The 19,043-nt window shown below is 38.7% G+C and overlaps 2 protein-coding genes across 8 annotated transcripts in view; both read right to left on the minus strand.

Annotated features, from left to right (window-relative positions):
• Positions 1–263: 263 nt before the first annotated feature.
• Positions 264–9,231, minus strand: sdsl (serine dehydratase-like). Of its 4 annotated transcripts, none has more exons than XM_088087847.1 (10): positions 9,123–9,207; positions 8,217–8,338; positions 6,606–6,768; positions 6,365–6,401; positions 6,139–6,278; positions 5,129–5,217; positions 4,772–5,005; positions 4,560–4,690; positions 3,060–3,146; positions 264–1,854 (listed from the first exon to the last, which is right to left on the minus strand). In XM_088087847.1, exons 2-10 carry the CDS (start codon positions 8,222–8,224, stop codon positions 1,751–1,753), a joined length of 993 nt encoding a protein of 330 aa, XP_087943973.1. In that variant the 5' UTR covers positions 8,225–8,338; positions 9,123–9,207; the 3' UTR covers positions 264–1,750. The 4 variants fall into 4 exon arrangements, with proteins under 4 accessions (XP_087943973.1, XP_087943975.1, XP_087943974.1 ...); XM_088087849.1 differs by lacking the exon at positions 9,123–9,207 and adding an exon at positions 2,666–2,779 and having other exon boundaries at positions 8,217–8,433; XM_088087848.1 differs by lacking the exon at positions 8,217–8,338 and having other exon boundaries at positions 9,123–9,231.
• Positions 9,232–9,274: 43 nt separating this feature from the next.
• The window catches only part of LOC121953508 (apoptosis-stimulating of p53 protein 1-like), a 74,827-nt gene continuing 65,058 nt past the window's right edge, over positions 9,275–19,043 (minus strand). For all 4 annotated transcript variants that reach the window (XM_042500669.2, XM_042500670.2, XM_042500668.2 and 1 more), the window contains 4 exons: positions 16,425–16,558; positions 15,829–15,995; positions 15,478–15,677; positions 9,275–12,221 (listed from right to left, as the gene is read on the minus strand). In XM_042500669.2, coding sequence (XP_042356603.2) covers positions 12,180–12,221; positions 15,478–15,677; positions 15,829–15,995; positions 16,425–16,558 — 543 coding nt within the window. In that variant the 3' untranslated portion in view covers positions 9,275–12,179. The remainder of the gene's footprint in view (positions 12,222–15,477; positions 15,678–15,828; positions 15,996–16,424; positions 16,559–19,043) is intronic.

A 19,043-nucleotide genomic window follows, 5' to 3' on the forward strand; every position in this document is an offset into this window, starting at 1 on the left:
CAAAATGAAAAAATTACAACTTCTTTTCATGTTTTTTCTATATTTAACTAAAAATACAGATGCAACCATGATGCTTTTACTGATGCATATGAAGAGAGTCCTTATATGAAAGTGCCATACTTAGGTCACACTGAATCATCTACATGACAAAATTATTTGTGTAAAAGGGCCATGTAATTTGTCTGAAAGCTCTGGAAGAAACCTAGTAAGTGGACCATGAGGAAGAAGAATTCAAACTAACGATGCAAAAACCAATGACAACGTTTACTTTAATTATTTTATTATCAAATATGTTAATTAAAAATCAGCTTTTATTATCATCACATAATGAAAAAAGTTCCTGTCACAGTTTGGGACACGTTCACATTGATTTTGACAGGAGAGATGGTCCTTCTGAGACACCCACCTGTCTCATCCCTCAGTTCTCCTCGCCTACATCATCCAACAGCACACGGAGAAGACAAAGCGCTTCTCACTTTCCCTCTTTTCAGTTCTGCTGCAGTCATAATCATCTCAGTCTGATATTTTGTATTTTTATTTTCTCCTCAACCATGTACACAGATACCGTACAGACGTCTTAACAGTTGCTCAAGGTCAGCCTAGATTGATGATGATCAAGCCCTTGTTTTCTCTAACTACAAGCAAACTGCTTTTCCATCTTTCTTAAAATGCACTGCTGCAAATACACTATTGTGGGGAAATGCCAGACTCTATATCTTTAACCATGCCTTCTTTACTTATCCGAAAATTTGCTAAATCCTGCAACTGAGCCCTGTACAACATATTGGAATACTGTAGAGGTTACTTTTGACTCTGTATGTGTTGAAGTTTCGATTGTTCTGATCAAAACATCATCTGAGATGCTTTTTAAAAGATGTGTTTATGGACTATGTGATCACAACGATTACCATAAAGTTTGCGCCATTTGCAAACCTCACATCACACGCAGCTGTCTGAGGGCTCAGAAGCCGAAGACTATAAATATGATGTCAAATGCAACTCTTTCTCCTGATGTCTCTGATGGGGGCAGAGCAGAGAGGACCAGTTTCCATAGTAATGACTCCCTACACATCGCACACACTGACCACACTCCTACATTTAATGTGTAGTCAAAGATCAGTTTTGTTCATCTGAAATAAATGAATGCTTTGGAGAACAAAACAAAAAAAAAGACCAGGAGAAGACAGAAATGCACCAATATCGGTGTGTGGATAGGAGATGTAAGAGCAGACTGTTTTTGCTGAAATACAATGAATTTTTGAATAAATCACATTGACAGATATCAGTATGAAGTAGAAAAAACACTTTGTTTCTCTGTGAGGTTTTCTGTGTCAGACTGTGTGGAGGGTCGGAGTCTTGTATGAACAGTGAACTGTGACTCCACCATGTGGGGAAACCTCAGAACTGCATGTGACAGTTCAGTTAGCTCAGCACGATCACAGCATACTCTCATGTAATGAACTTTAGTCATTTACAACTGGGGAAATTTGGGTTTTCAAAAATATGTTACTGCAATATTAGACTTTTAGTGACTTTACACTGTAATATTAGAAGCAGCACTAATATTTTTACACCAACACTGCAACAACACCTTTGACTCTAAATTAGATGTTTCTGTAGTTCTTCTGCCTTTTCTTTTATTCACTTTTATTCACTTCGATTACATCGATTCAATTATTTTCGCTGCTGTGACCCAACACTGGCCTGTCACATACTGCACGCATACACACATTTACGTATATGCAGCTCTTTAAGTGTGCAGTTTGTGTTTGAGGTTGGTCAGTTGCTGCATGTCGACGCTGCTGCCGCCGCACACGACCACCAGCAGGGGGCCCAGGGGAGTCGCCAGCCGACCTAAAAAAAGGTGTGGAGGAACAAAAATGATCAGCTCCTGAACTTGTCACACATTATAAAGGAGTTATTATATACAGTAAGTTTCATCCTAAATATTTCTGACTATTTCTGGGGGCATTTTGCCTTTATTGACAAGGACAGCTAGACAGGCAGGAAAAGTGGGAAAGAGAGGGAGCCGTACGAGCAGCACGGCGTGCAGGTCGGTATCAAACCTGCGCTGATGAAAAAGACTCAGGCTACATGGAGTGCACACTGGAGCTCAGATCAGGCCCAAAACAATCAGCCCGATCCTACATGAACCAGCAGTTTCTGTCCAAGCCTGAGCCGAGCCTGACGTACAGCAGCAGTTTTGGGCCCTAGACCGATTAAAAATAAAAATTTGTACACAAAATTACATATTATTTATTATAAAATGAATATTTTTCAATATGAAAACATGTATTACAAGCTGAGGGCTGGTGTGTTTCATCACACTTCTCCTTCTTCTCTTCTGTCTGTTTGTCATCACGTGCATGACGCGTTCTGCAAAGCAGGCTGCGCCTCGCAGTGCGTCTAGTACGCACAGTGATCCACGGCAATGCAGCGTGCAGATGACGATCACTCACCGCTGCATGTTACACACATCTCTCCCACTGCTGGGAAGGCAGAAACAAACACTTTCTTCACTTTCTCTCCCTTCTCTCTCTTCCCTTCTTGATTCAGTCCATTAAACCTCTTGCCAAAGTGCCATTTAAGCACGAGACAGTTCAAGATATTTTTTTCTTAAAAATAAATAAATACATATTAAGTCAGTGAAAACCTGACCCCATACAGGCCTGGGGGAGTAGTGAGAAGTTGCAGCCCGGTGCAGCACAAAGCCTTTAGGTGGGATCGGATCCAATCAGGTTTGGCCAGAGAATCAGAGCTCTGGTGTGCACCAGGTGAGCTAGAGGTTTAAACCATAACAATTCCTATTCAAACATTATGGTAGTCTGAGAGGTCTTATAATGCACACAGTGCAAGAACATTGCATGTTTGCAATGAACTATCAACCACATAATTTAGCTGAAAACTTTGTAATGTATCTTGATTTCTCTGCCAAGCACACAGTGAGCAAACAGAAGAGTTGTAACTGAGAGGAACACTAAGAAAAAAGGTTTAGCTAACGCACAGCAGAGGCATGTTGATGAAGAGCTTTAAGGTGCTGATGACTCCAGAGTAGTTACCTTCATCCTGTAATCTGCCTATGAGTCCACTGTTGACCGCTGCCAGTGCTGCTCCACATGCCATCTCCACCAACACACGCTCCTCATCTACAAGACCGACCACACACACACACACACACACACACACACACACACACACACACACACACACACACACACACAAACACACACACACACACAAATAAGGGGTAATAAGGCTGATGCTTCCAATGAAAATCATAAAGCGAGGCTGATTGTTTATTATGTCAGTGGGCAGCGTGTGGAATTTAGTGCCATCTAGTGGTGAGAATTGCACATTGCAACAAGCTGAGATTTCTCCCACATGCCGAACATCAACTCCTGCTGAAGATTCCTTCACTGTTCACTGTTCAGGTGTTTTTTTTTTTTACTGGGAATTGAATTATCTGCAACCCCCCCCTACACACAAAAAAACCCTGACCTGCTGATTTAAAGCGGTTAAAACACTGAATTAAACAGTTTCGTGTTTGAAAATAAAATCATTTTTCTGATGCTCTCATCATGGAGGAGCTTATAACTACTTTGGCCAAAGCAAAAATACTGTGTGTCTGTTTAAGAGCCAATGTTTTTTAGGCGGGGTTTCCGTTCTGGGCAACTGTGGGAATAAAAATGGAACCACACCCTATGTAGATATCAACCGCTCATTCTAAGATAACGGAAACTCATCAATTCTTAATTTCAGGTGATTATACACTAAAGAAAACATCTAAATTATATTTCATTTCTGCCAAATCAATACACCCCTAAATCCTACTCACCGAACCATTAACCCTTAGCTTTAATATTACACACACCACAAAATGCGCTTTTTCAAAATCAAGCTTTAAAAAATATTATACATGAATATTATTTTACTGCTTTCATCAGTCCTAATCATAAATATCAAATATTCATTTTTTTTTTTATTTTAGAATTTTAACGTTTTAAATGCTAGGGGTTTTTTTCATGATGCCACATGCTAAGTGGATTTTTGTTTTGGATTATCACAGTCTGGGATATGTCAGTGATTTTCAGCAACAGATTGTGACACAATTGTGACAAAATAACATGAATTTTCTTCATATGCCAAATATGGTAAAAATGACAAATTCCAAGGCAAAAGCCCAGAATGATACCCAGAAGTAATGCAATGCATGTTTTTTATGCGTTGATGACTGTGGGATCAAAAATTACAGTTTGAATGGGTTTCAATGATGCATTTTTTGCACTTAACAGTATGAATGTAACAATTTAGTTTCCACAGTGTATTTTAGACGTATTGTAAAAGCTGAGCTGGAAATTCACAGATTAAACAAAAATACACAATGTTGACAAAATGTATTCCATATGCACGAACACAGCCAAAATGATCAAAAAATGAAGAATGAAAATTGCATAAAATGTGCTTAACAGTGCCGAAGGGTTAAAGTAAGATCATATTTGGACTGCTGAAAAGTCATTACCAGTCAAAGGAAAGTTTATGAACATTAAAATCAGACTTACCCAGGAATGTCTCCACAGCGTGCAGAGCCTGCTGGTCCGTCACCAGCTCAGAGATGATTGTCACCTCGCTGCCCTGACTGTATTCAAAAGCTTTCTTGCAAACTGTCTTTGCTCCGAGACATTTGGCCTCACTGGGGAGAGACAGACAGAGGAGGACGAAGTCAGCTGAGTTTCATTCAACACACTTCACAAAACATTTCAGCTCCTCTCACCTGGTGATGTCATCCAAGGTGACCAACCTTCCCGCCTTAACTGCAGCGTTGAAACAGTCTGCCCCCACCGTCTCCATGGCGATGATGGGTACATCTGTCCAGCCTACATCCTTCAGGCCCTGGATGATGCCACAGAGAAGCCCCCCTCCGCCCACAGACAACAGCACAGCTCCGGGCTTCAACCCGGGACCCAGAGAGGCCGAGACCTCTGAGACCAGACTGCTGTGGCCCTGCCTGTGTGTGTGTGTGTGTGTGTGTGTGTGTGTGAGTGAGGAAGAAGTGAATACTGCAGTTTTGTCATTCAGTCATTTCTACTGCAATGCAGGAAGCTTCAATAGTGTTGAGAGTTTTTTTTACCAGAGCAGGGGGTGATCGAACGGGGGGACGTATGTGAGTCCTTCAGTTTCTGACAGTCTGAGAGCTTCTGCATTGGCATCATCCCAAACCTGCGGAAAAAGATCTGACTTCATTTTCTCTTCGAAAGCTCGTGTTCGTTTTCATTCCAAAGACTAAAAAACACTCATAGATTCACTGCTGAGTCTTCTGATTGATTTCATTTCTTTTAACCCTTTGAAACTTGGGCAAATTGGTTTGATTTCTTCCAAAAACACGAAGGCAATATGAATCCTAACAAGACATGGCCCCCAAAAATTAAATTTAAGGGGGAAAAAAACAAGTAAAAAACAAAAACCAACAATAAAATTACCCCTAAAAATAGCTGGAAAATGTATTTAAATGTTTTTTTTTCTATAACTTTATCTTAAATATGGACAAAATATGGTACAAAAATAGAATATAGTTTTCTGGATTTTTTCCCTTTTTTCTCCCTCCCTTCACTCCAATTATCAATTTCTGTCAATTCTTTGTAATTTTTGGAACTTTGTGGGACATTTCTTGCCAAGTTGGTCATTGACTTTTTTTTGTTTTTACCCATGTTTACCCAAGAAATCAAACCCATTTAAACTAAAATTGAAAAAAAAGATTTAAAAAAATTATTTTAAACTATATGTATATATATTCATTTTTATTTCATAACATAATTACAGATATATAAATAAATAATCAATAACATATATATTTTTTCAAATACAGTTTTCTGGACATTTTCCCTTCACTTTTTCCCTTTTTGGTATAATTTTCTAATGATCCTCCCAACTTTTTTCAGATCATTTTCTTGACACCTTTTACTAATTTCTCACAATTTGTGGGACATCTCTTGCTAAGTTTGTCCCTCGAAATTGTAATAAAATTTTTTGGCCTTTTTTTCCATAGAAAAAAATCAAACCACTTTGCTCCAGTTTCAAAGGGTTAACTAACCATGATCATTTGAGAACAGAGATCACTTATAAATATTTAGTATACCTCACCCTGCCTGTCATCTTGACAGTGGCGCCCTGATCCTGGAGTCTCTGAACCACCAGCTGAGGAGACGAGGACGGGACCACGATTGTGGCAGGTATACCCATTTTTCTGGCAACGTAAGCTGCAGCCAAACCAGCATTACCTCCTAGAAAAAACATCATGCTCTGTAAGAGTCACCAATAATTTCTGTATCATTCATATTAACATGCTGTCTCACAGGAGAAATGTCACCTGAGGAGCAGACAACGCCTTTGGACTGTGTGGTGAGCTGCAGGAGAGCAATCAAATAAAAAGGACAAGTTAGTGATTTTTTTCCATATACTGTATATACATTAACATGCTTACAGTTATATGATTAGCTGAGATCTAAAGCACAGTCAGCGGACATCAGCCTTAAAGTCAAATGACCTATCAGAGCTGCAGAGTCTGATGTGATGGAGGTGAATATGAAGCGGAGGGCGGGGGCTCCTACCTGCTGGCAGAGGTGTCCAATACCACGGATCTTGAAGGAGCCAGAGGGCTGCGAGTTCTCCATCTTCAGGAAGACGCTGGTTCCAACACGTTTGGACATACTGACGCTCTCCAGCAGCGGGGTGTTGATGTGGAAATGATTCGCCATGATGAGCCTACTTTCACTAAAATGCCCAACAATGTGTTCAATAGAAAGTTGAGTGTGACGACGACTAAGCTCCAGAAAAAGCTACTGAGAGGACTTTGGTTAAGGGGGTTAAATGTTTTGGTCCAAGTGGAAAGTTATTTAGCAGCCAGCAGTTCTCCGATGTGTCCACCAGGAGAAGCTGGTCCACAGGACAATACATCATCTTTACTACAGAGTTTTATTACAAGAGGTGTCAGTGTTCACACTGTGTCCTGCCGACTGTGTGCTCTGCACAGCCTGCGCTGACTACATGTGCAGCTGCAGAACAGGTAATAGGTAGAAGTAGTAGTAGTAGTAGTAGTAGTAGTATTAGCAGTAGTGGAAAAAGTATGCAATTCCTTTACTGAGTGAACATTTTAATAAACACACTGTAAAAAAAACAACAAAACTCTGTTACAGGTAAAATGATAGTTCAATAAAACTATGTAAGCATAATCAGGAGAATTTACAAGTAAAAGTGCTCAGTGCAGACAATTTAAAAATAAAAAACTGAAAAATAGAAAAAATAAAATAAAATAAAAAAGACAAAGACTTCAATGTTTATCAGAATAGTTCACAGTTAATTTTCTGACAACCGGGTAATTAATTAATTTTCTTGTTGTTTCAGCTGTACTTGTAACCAATAAACTGTTGAGTAGTTTAATTTGTCTCAGGAAAATTTGATTTTTATAAAGCTATTCCATGTTTTCATGCCAAAGATTTTAACTTGTGAAGTAACTAGTAACTTAAGCTTTCGCATAAAAGTAGCCTTGTCAAACAAAAACTATATTTCCTTCTGAGATGAAGTAGAGTTAAAGGGTAAAGTGGCATAAAAAAGACTCGAGTACAGTACAAAAACCTAAACTCTGAACTCGAAGTAGTCTACAGTACTTAAGTAAATGCAGCTATTTTGGTAAAATTCACCATTGAGCAGCAGGCAGGTGCACATGAGGTCACAACTATTCTGGGAATAATTGTGACAAACCGGGACATTGTTTCTGGGAGGACACAGTTTTGTCCATTACACCATGATAATGTGTTGGCAGCAGAAATGTCTCAAACAACTAAACACGCTGCATGGCTTGTTACCTTTAGGCTTAGTTTTTATTTATTTATTTATTTATTTATTTTTACTAAGCTATCCAGGTCAAAATGTATCTTTTTATTGTTTTGTTTCAGGTTTTTAGTAAGTTTGGTCCACAGAGAGGAGCCATTGTCGTGATTTAATATTGGCCCGTGTGAGCCTCCATACATGGATCTATTATAAATACATACACAATACACAAATCAAACATCGATATTGTGACGCAGCAAATCCTTATGAATACAAACATACGTGACGGACAGTGGGCTAACTTACTATTTAAACCGATGTCATGACTTAACCTTAATTTAAACTGTACGTCATTCAGAAAGTGTTTTTGAAGATATTAAATGTTGACTTACGTTTGCATAAAACATGTTGTTGAACGAGCCTCCGACCATTACGTGATACGGCGGTTAATTTATACAGAAAGCACCATGTTAGCGGGGCACGCTACACTGTGCTAACACAGCAGAGCAGCTTCCTGTGACAGAAACACATGAAAACCTGATGAAAACAGCCTGAAAACAGCCTGAAAACAGCCTGAGACCGCCTTCAACAAGCAAAACACTAGCACTTCCGGTGGCTACTTCAAAATAAACGTGCTACTTCATTTACTTTACTAAATTTATTTGTTTTACTCCAAAATGTTAATTTTTTCAATTTTTATAATAAAAAGAATAGTAAATAAAATTAAATAATAATAATAATAATAATAATAATAATAGCAACAACAATAATAATAATAATCAAACTCATTTTCTTCATGTGAAATTATCAAACGCCATCTACTTCTAGTCACTGCACAAAACGTGGGGGAAAAAAAAGAAACATTTTCAAACCAAAACCACACAACACAATTTACTGCTACTACTTATATGAATGATAATAATAACAACAACAAAGCATACTACTACTGCTACTACTACTAATAAAAAAGTGATAATAATAACAATAATAATAATGACTGACAGTTTGAGAATGTGGCAGAAAAAAAGTCAATTTAAAGAACCCCTTTGTAAGACCTTTGTCTGCCCCAGATTTGTGATGGCATCGCAAATTCACAGACTTACATTTTGTTTTTCCTCCACTGTGGTTGACTGTTTTCTTTTATTTGAAAAGAAATATCTAAATTTTCAATATTCAGTATTTGTTTGTACTGTAGTTAAATTGTACCAGCATGCTTTCGCTTCTATGAAAGGGCTGTAAAACAAACTCAGTCACAAACAGCCTGACTCTATTGTAAATTTAAACAGAGATAAACTTACGTGAATAAAGCCTCCTGTCGCTGCAGACACCTGAGTGACCTTTGAACTTTTATCCTCCTCTAAAGTCCAACTGTTTATTACCAGGGCTGGAATGGGTGTGTGTGTTTGTGTGTGTCAGAAAGAGAGAGAGTGAGTCCGAGCCACAGCGCTGACTGTAGCGATTATACCTTCTTTATTATTATTGTACATTAGCTGTGTCGTTACAGGTTGCATATACACAAAGTAATGGTTTGCACATGTCACACACTGATGTGCCATCCTCACATCAAACATCACTAAACTTATTGTCTCAAATTTTACACAGCGTGGTCGGGGAAACGTGTCAGGACCTGTATGTACACCGGGTGGCAGCAGTGAGTGGCGCTGACACTAACACAGAAACAAAAAAGAGCAGTGGGTATAATAATAATAATAATAATAATAATAATAATAATAATAATAATAATAATAATAATAATAATAGAAAAACATCAATAGTTTAAATAAAACAACTCAGGGGAATAATACATTTCATACAACTACTGAAATATGTAAATATGAAAAAAAAGAGAAAGTCAAGTTGTTTTCATTCAGTCTCGGCTAATTTAGCCTCATTTTAACACTAAAGCAGTCAGCCCAGGGATAATATATGCAATTGTATTTTCATCATATTGGTTTAAAATGTGCCACTGAGCTTTTTTAGACAGGAAACACTGCTTTATTATATAGTTAATGTTAGAGCCTGGTACCAGTACTGTCAGTATGAGAACCAATATATGCCAGGTCCTATCTGGACTGGGTGTTAGGCGTTAATGGGTGAACATTAGAAGAAGTTTTGTTCAAACTGAATATAGAATAAATTGTCATTTTTACGCCTCCAACTTATTGTTGTAGCTGCTTTGGTTTTCACTAATTTCATTCACATTTCACAAACACATCTCTCACATTCTTCTTTTCCTTCTTTTTGCTCCTCTCTCACCAGCATTTTGCAGTGGAACAGATGTTGTTATGACAGCATGCACCAGTGCCGAGTCAACAGAAATACAGAATAGTAAAAGGCTGAGACATCCGTAATCATTAACAGATGCTTCTTTTTTTAGCATTTTTGCGAAATCAGAGTGGAAATATTCTTCTGATATCACTTCAAACAAAATAAAGCTGTTTTTTTGTTGTTGTTTTTGTTACCATGCTGTAATATTATCATGTCAACATCCGTTGCTCGTGTGGGTTGATGTGGACCTCGGCCACCATGCATCCAAAGCTTGCTGGACTCTGCGTCTTTATTCCTGCTAACACGGCTGACAGCTGCCCATCACCAACCTGACAAAACTCCCTTTAACACACATTCAGAGTATCTTTCTCACTTTCCACTCTCCAACTTCACACGTCACATCTCACACACACACTGTCCCCTGATCTAAGCCTGTGAATTTACTGCATTTAAATCTTCACACCGCACAGTGTGGAAAAGTTTTCAGACAACATACTATGGTCATTGCTATGCTGTTTATGAGCTTGGCTTTATGAAGATCCATCTGGGTGTTTTTTTTTAATTAAAGGTCCCATATTGTGCAAATTTTCAGTGTTATATTTGCATTTAAGATTTCTACCAGAACATGTTTACATGCTTTAATGTTCAAAAAACACTTTTTTTCTCATACTATCTGCCTAAATACCTGTGTTCACTCTGTCTGAAACTTTCAGTTTTACCACCTGTCTCTTTAAGCCCCACTTTGGAAAAAGTCCAGTCTCTTCTGATTAGTCAGCGTTTGCAGCTCTTATTCAGCGTCTCAGTCTCTCTGCCAAGCTGCCAGGAAGTGTGCAACTTTTACATAGTGGCTAAAAGTGGAATCACACCATCCGGGTCCGTCACGTGATGCCCACAGGTCAAGAAAGACTTTTCCCATTGACTTACATTGGAAAAGAGACATTAATAATTTTTTTGTGAGTGTCAAAGTATGACATACTGTATAATACATACATTGGCAGCGCTCTCTTAACAATAACATGTCGATAATCATTTACTGTCCCTGTTATATGGCAGCTGATCTCGTCCTCTGCTCGAAGCGTAATAAGCCCCTGAATCTCACAGTTTTCCAAAATTGTGGACATTTACGGGCGCTGTTCTTTTTCTTTAAGTTAGCCTTTAAGTGCTAACAGCTGCTCTTAAAATATCCTGCGATAGGTCGCACGTATATCACGCATGGTCACGTCTTTTTGGCTTTACGCTGAACATAGACTTCATTACGGCGCTGTTACTATGTCTATTCCTGACTCAGAGGCAAAACAATCACTCAATTCACTTTCAATACGTCTGATGTTCTGCTGCTCTGTCTGTGACTTGAGTACACTCTGCACTCCGAGAGTGTGATGCAATAAATAAACCGAATGGTTTATATATTTCAACAGTGCTCCTAATGAACTGTCCAGCCCCAAAAATAAAAAATCTATTTGTGGCGGCAGATGTTTTAATTGGGGTGGGCTGCCACAAATAAATGAATGTGTGGGAAACCCTGATTATCAATTCTTCCTTTACAATAAAAAACACACAAAATCTGTCTTTTATTAATATGGGACCCCTAAAAGTATACAAAAATAAAGTGGCATTCAAAGATTGAGATTATTTGGGTGAACGTCAGATAAAACTTCATAAATCCAAGCTCATATTTTTATGTTCTGAGCTGGAAGAACTCAAAGCTGCATCCAAATGATAGATATTTTTCAGTTTTTTTTCTATTCAGCTTCTCTCATGCGGCTGAACTTAAGTTGCCAAGCTACTGTTGCTCAAAATAAGATTCAGGCCATTTCCTCTAACTGCAGCAGCTCAGTGAAAATATATTAGGCTTCTACCGTAACATGGCTCCGTGGTTCCAGCATCGCATCCAAACAGAACAGGAAAAAAAAGTTGCTTCATCAGAGTTGTGAGCTCGTCTTCCTGCCTCCCGACTACCTCCATCCTTTGTTCTCTCTCTCTCTCTCTCTCTACTAACAATTTCGCCCACATCCTGCTGCTGCTCCTCTTCTTCGTGCACGTGCACGCGCCCTCTGCGAGCGTGCACGTGGCTCCTGGTCTGGGCTTTACGCCAGCGAGCGTTGTCTGGGTTTGATCCTTGGATACAGCTGAGGAGAGAGCAGGAGAGAAAGAGAGAGAGAGCAGGGTCATTACATCATGTTAACATTGTTCTCAAGGTGCTTGAACATCACAAAGGCCAACTGTAAGACACTGTGAGGATCCATCTGCCAACTTAAGAAGCTCCTTCCTCTGCTCAACACAGCTTATTCACTGAGTTTTGGTCTTTTGAGGAAACTGTAACTTCACATCTACTTCCTACTTTTCATGCACAGATCCAACACTCGGTTATTATTTACCCTTAGTGTAACGCTGCCTTCACGTTCTCCTCGCAAATATGGTATTGATTGTATTTACAAGTTATGAGCACATGAATGGCTCTCCAAAGGCGTAATTAGGTAAAGGATATTAGGAAATTTCAATGGTATTCGTGTTGCCGAGTTGTGATGTTCGCGTGATGTTTCAGGGCAGCAGAAATGGCTTAAAGCATGAAAACAGTGTCAACAATTGACGGTAAAAAATTTGATATTTTGTTATTTTGTTTCCAGTAGCTATCATTTACTTTAAGTAGTTGCCCATTTAGGTATCTGCAACTATTGGCTGTAGCAAGCTAGCAAAGTCTTTACTATAAATCCTGCCAGGTGAGTAAACTAACATTGATAACAAAGCTATTTTATAACACGAGTCACTGACTTGGCATCATAAATATGGCAGCAAAAGTCAATGTTTGGTCAATGGTAACAATCTTTTTTATTAATTCACGTATTTAATATCAATGATTGATTACATGTAAAGTGTAAAATGATATAAATGTTAACTGTCCATGTAGAGTGACTTAATTTAAATATAAAAATATATAAATATATGATATACAAAATGCATAAAAAATAAAATAATAAATACAAATATAAATAAAATGGAAACAGCTATCAACCTCTTGTTTAAGCGCTCTTAGCATTAAAATGCACCCCATCTTTTTTGTAGCTTCCATGTTGTTCCCACTTTGTAACCTCAAAGCAGACGAACACACCAATGAAGGAAGAATGACTTTCCAACTCGGAAACCTCTGACATTATATGAACGCAGTATAATACAGTAGAGTTGCAGCTGAAAGGTTTGAGTTGTGGAACACTGTGGTGGACAGTTTTAATAAAGCTCCACAGTTCAGCTTAACTGCTACAATAATTGAATTCCCAGCTTACAGAGTGTGTGCATGTACTCCTGAGGCTTACATGGCACTGTGCACACAATCACAAACCCTGTCCAATAATGCATAATTCTCTAACCCTGATTTTCATAGCCAATAATGTTATTAATTTTATTGCTTCACTTGAATTATAAAGATTTATATGTCTAGCACAAATCTAACATTCTAAACAAAATCTAGGATTAGAGCTATGAAGTGTTAAATACCAGTTTTATAGCTATGGCTCAAAAAATAATGAACACCCAGAGATTGTCCAGTCATTGCTTAGCAACCATAACTGAGCACAGCACGTCTATCAAGATTTGGACTTCTCCACATTTGTCTTGTCCAACTCTTTTGTGGCGGACAGTAAAAGAATACTGCATCCTCAAAATAATAATTTATATATCAATAACTCATCCCCTGTTGTGTTGAATTTGTAAAGAAAACTTTGTTTTTCTCACATGCCTCCACAGTGAACAAAGAATCCAGTGGAGAAAATTCTAGATGATTTGAAGTGAAGGGTGCCCACGTTTAAAACAGCAAAACACGATCAAAGCTTCCCTGTAAAAACTCTCACACAGCTCGTGCTGTACAGTCCAGGTCTCAGTCTCTCTCAGGCTTGGGTGGTATCTATTTTTTCATTCCATCCTGACATTTCACGCCTTTTACTATTCTAAGCACTTCTGCAGACTCAGGCAGACTCATCCGTGCCTCAGACTCTTTATTCTAAAATGTTTTGAATAGTCAGGTTTGACCCTTTGAAACCTGAGCAAATTGGCTTGATTTCTTTCAAAAACATGAGTAGAAGGCAATGTGCAACTGAGCAGAAAATAAACAAAAAGTAGTAAAAATTTATATAAATTTTTTTTTAAATTACCTGAAAATAAAAAGAAAGATAAAAACTGGGAAGAGACACACAGAAAGTGCTTCAATTTTTTTTCTATAACAAGTTTAAATACATAATTAAGAATAAACTTTTCTGGACATTTTTCCCTCATTTTTTGATTATATCAAACAATCCCACCAGCTAATTTAGCAAAAGTATTTCCTTGACTCTTTTTACTTATTTATTTGCGGAGTGCAGGACATTCCTTGCAGAGTTTCTTATAATGTTTTTTTCTGTGATTTTGAAAGAAATTGAGCCAATTTTCTCAGGTTTCAGAGGTTTGAATGCTTGTGAAAGGCGTCTGAATGCATCACCAGAAAAGTGATGTCTGTCCAGGTGTTAAAGGGTTAAGCTACAACATGTTATTGAGAAGTACTGAGTATTAGACGGGCGTCATCAACCCTCTCATTTAGAAATCCCGCAGGTATGGATTTCAGTACCTTCAAAAAATAGATGCTCCTCTTTCTGTGAAACTAAACAGAGATGCTATATAAAACAGAGATCCTACAATGTGGTCTTGTATTGTAGTGCACAGCACGCACCACGGGAGGTCAGTCTCTACTTGTGGAACAGACAGCTGGCAGCTGCGAGTGGTGAGGATAACATTAATGGACTAATGAAAGAGAAAAAAAAGCCTTGAGAGTATTGATACATATAACTTCTTGAGGCGGCCTTTTTTCAATACAAAAGTACAAAAGTAGTTTACTAGCCACATGACTTTTTTTCAACATATCATTTCTGCTCAGCCCACTGATGTGCCAGTTGCTACCACAGCAAGAGTCATTAGGTCCATCAGCAAGAAGGTCTTAATAGGCTAACTAGATATTAGAAAAACAGCATTGTAGGCTAAACATCATGTAATGCCACAATAACTTCTATTACCAACAGCCCAGCTTTTACTTTTTTTTTTTTTTTTTTTTACAAAAATACCATCATATTCAGCATATCCCCATAAAATGTCAGGGGGGTATGAAAAGTAGATAAGCCTATTAAGCATACACATGAGATTGATGTTAAATAGAGCTGACTAAGACTTCAATTCATCCAGCATTTTCTCAAGTTGTGGATTCTAGAAAAAACGTTTTCTTCAAGAACTCAGCATAACACAAGGTGTGTAATTAAAATATAGATAGTCATTTGAAGAGGGAAGTATTGCTTTAAAGTAGACAGTGCTCCATGTGTGCACACATCTATAGAAAACTGTCTCGTGTAATGAACTGTGTTTTCTTACCCCCAGCAGGTTTCTTGGTACATATCCTTCACGATCGTTTAGTCGTGCCCACCACCACTCCGTCTCAGTGTCGTCACGCCGACGCAGCACAGTGAGGGCGTCACCCTCGCTGAAGGACAGCTCATCGGGCTGCTGGGCCGCGTAGTCCCACAGACTGTACACCAAGCCTTTGTTCATCACACCCAACTTCTCTTGTACGCCTGGGAGAGATACAGAAACTGTGTCTTAGGAAATACAGCGATGTTGCTTTTAGTGAAGAGTTTAACTGTTGCATGATAGTTAGAATTCCATTTTATCCCATGTAGACCTGCTGAGTTTAGTTTGATTGATGATCTGTCTGTATGTACCTACCATAGAGGAACTGAGAACACTGTGTGTAGCCCTCCTCCATTTCTTCACATTTATCTGCTGCTGTTTCCACGTCACTTATCGTTGTGGCAAAAATTGCGGCGCCTGACTCCACCAGCATCTTACAGAGGTGCACACTGTTACATGAAGCTGCACAGTGCAGAGGGGTCCTGAAAGGGACAGTATTAAAGTATGATTTTAAACAGACTTTAAGATTCCCACTCATTCTAGATGGTACAAAGAGGTTCCAGTAATGCACTTGTACGAAAAATCTAGACACAATGGCTGTCATCATGAAGCAGGCTGACATTAACGAAATATGAATCCAGTCAAATGCATCGGTAATTAAATGAAGCAACTTCTGAATGCAGATCCTCATTAGACTTGGTAATCTCTGCTTTCAATAGTGCTCAGGCAGCCGAGTCCAAAATGAATTTGGAAATGCAATTATCTCTGTCATTGTTGCCTCTGAGCTGAGCCCCAGTATCGCTGCCACAGAGTGTGTTCATTACCCAAACACCCTCTGGCCCTTCAGCAGCAACTGTTCTATTATTAGTCTGGACTATTACATGATTGGATGACTGGTTGAAGGTACTGACCATCCGTCACTGTCGGCTGCGTTTACATTCACTCCGAAGTCCAGCAGGAACTTCACAATGTGGTGATGGCCGGCGCAGACAGCGTTATGGAGAGGAGTTATGCCTTCATCGTTAGGCATGCTGGGATTTTCCACCTTTAAGACAGAGATAATGCGAACATACGCAGAGATATTAGACTGACAGAATGATTGGCTATCCACAGCAACAATGGAGCCCCCCCAAACATCTGAATTGATACAGTATCAACCTTGACTCAACATCGGGGGATTTGGTGTTGCAAGCAGATATCTCTTTTCAAGGCTTCCTTTTCTTTGCACTGCTCATTGATTATAGTTCAATTACCAACTTAAGACAGGTCCAGACGACATTTCAGATAATCTCTATAAACAAATATCTTCATATGAATGCAGATAAACTAGAAACTAAAGTTACTGTTACGTGGATGCTTCACATGCATCACAACAGAAGATCTCTACAATCAGCATACTTTCAAGCTTTGCACCAAAGATTAGTGTCATCAGTTTAATATCTGACCAAATATTTCCCCTTCTGTTGCTGAGATATGGTGTTGAGTTATGTCTAAAAAGGGTTTTTTGCAGAACATTGTGATGTCACAATTAAGTTGACCTCTCACTTCTTCATTTTATTTTATCAGAATCTTGTGTGAAATGTTTAAATTAAAGTTTAAAATTAAAGTCCAATCTTATATCCAAGTGGATGGACATTCCCTTAGGGGTTTCTTGAGATATCGCCTTCATGAGAATGAGACCAACTTCAGGAGACAGTGACCTTGATCTTTGACCACCATATTCTTATTTAGTTCATCTTTGAGTCCAAGTGGATGTTCGTCCCAAATTTGAAGAAACCCCTCCCAAGGTGTTCTTGAGATAAAGTGCTCACGAGAATAAGACAAACTGAAGATGACAATGACCTTGACTTTTGACCACTGAAGTCTCACTGAGTTCATCATTGAGTCCAAGTGGACTTTTGTGCCAAATTTGAGGAAATTTCCTTAAGGCGTTCTTGAGATATGTGTTCGTGAGAATGGGACGCACAGATGGACAGACAATGCAAAAACATAATGCCTCCAGTCTGGGCTGTTGCCGACGGAGAGGCATAAAAGGTCAATAAAAAACAATAACGTCATCCGAAATATTGTTCAAGCCAATGCATTTTGCCTCTTTTGCCCTCCACATGGACTGTTCACCTGCAAGTTACCAAAGTCTGCTTAAACTTGATAGGTCAATACAACTCGGACTACAGACAGAAACTAGAAAGCTTCCAAGAGTAAAATCTTGGACCGTTGCCTACAAATTTTGCATACAGATAGAGATGTCTGTTTATAAAGATTAGCCTTGACTCAACCCTAAACCTAAACCCCTGTGGATATGGAAGTGCCAAGCACCTGAAATCGCTGCAAAACTGGGAATAGTGCAACATTTTGTGAACAGCTTGGAAGTTATTAAGTAGTTAAGACTTCCTGCCTCGGGGTATGACAACGTCAAACTGAGCTTGGTCTGGATGTGAAGCATCTGCATGTTTCCGTGAGAGTATCAGCAAGAGTTTGCAGTTTGGAGAGTCAGTAAGCACTTTTGTCCAGTCTCCAAGTGAAAGATGTCAGGGATAGACGTGGGGTTTGCCTTTAAAGATGTACCGCTTTGTTCTCGGGAGCTCTGTGCTGCTGAAAAACCCTGTGATATAGAGTGTGAGTTTCCTCAACATTAACTTTCTACACCTGACAACTGAGACCACATCTCCCCTGACAGAGCTGCTGAGCATCAAAGATATTATACCAAGTCTTGTCATGAAGGTATTTAAAAGCTTCTAAATCTTCCAGTTATTAGCCGATCTGTTGAGGCAATCTGTGCGTGGGTGTTCAGTCATTGTTGGCATGCACAAATATTCTTCTGTTGCGTAAGAAAATGTGTTTTTTTTGCCATTTAACACAATGAATAAAAGTATCAAAAGCATTTCGGAAGTATTACAGCCAAACTGGGTCTGATGATATTCAGCTCTACTCCACAGGCACAAAATCTTAAGATTATCTACTGAGATTACTTATTCTAGAGGCAATCTGTGACTTTATCTCTTATAGCTGAACAACTGCTGCATTATCTTTTTCACACTGTTCAAGCAGGGTTTAGACCACACCACAGAGCTGAAAATGTCTGAACCAAAGCAGTGGTAAGAATGGTAGCTTGGTCAAATAGCAACCTTAATAGATATTTATATTAAATACTGTTAATTCTAATATTTAACAAGATCATTCTAAAAACGCTATAGAATTTAGAAATGTTTAGCTCCTTTGTAAGACACAAGTTACACTGTCTTGATCATGACAATCAAGCTAGAGATGCACGATAATATCTGCACATTAGCGGTATCAGACGATATTGGCTTTAAAATGAAACATCGGAATCTGCCAACATGCTGATTTCTGCTGGTATCACAAACCAATATTTGTTAATTGACAAGGTTAACATGTAAAAAACATCAACCCCAAGTTCAGGCATTTTTCTTATTTGCAGAATGAATGAAAATTGCATACAAAAAGCATACATTGCATAAAAAGCTTTATATTCTATGTCTCCATCTAATAAGAGCATCCATAATATGATC

The sequence above is a fragment of the Plectropomus leopardus genome, chromosome 14, assembly GCF_026936395.1.
Source record: "Plectropomus leopardus strain MGB_pleo_1.0 chromosome 14, ASM2693639v1, whole genome shotgun sequence".
NCBI classification, from domain to species: Eukaryota; Metazoa; Chordata; class Actinopteri; order Perciformes; family Serranidae; genus Plectropomus; species Plectropomus leopardus.

What these genes read in the sequence shown, in the direction of transcription:
- sdsl (XM_088087847.1), bottom strand. An exon ending in AGGCGTTGTCTGCTCCTCAG is followed by an intron (nt 6,279 to 6,364) that starts GTGACATTTCTC and finishes TGTTTTTTCTAG; the next exon opens with GAGGTAATGCTGGTTTGGCT. An exon ending in AGGCAGATTACAGGATGAAG is followed by an intron (nt 1,855 to 3,059) that starts GTAACTACTCTG and finishes ACCTTTTTTTAG; the next exon opens with GTCGGCTGGCGACTCCCCTG.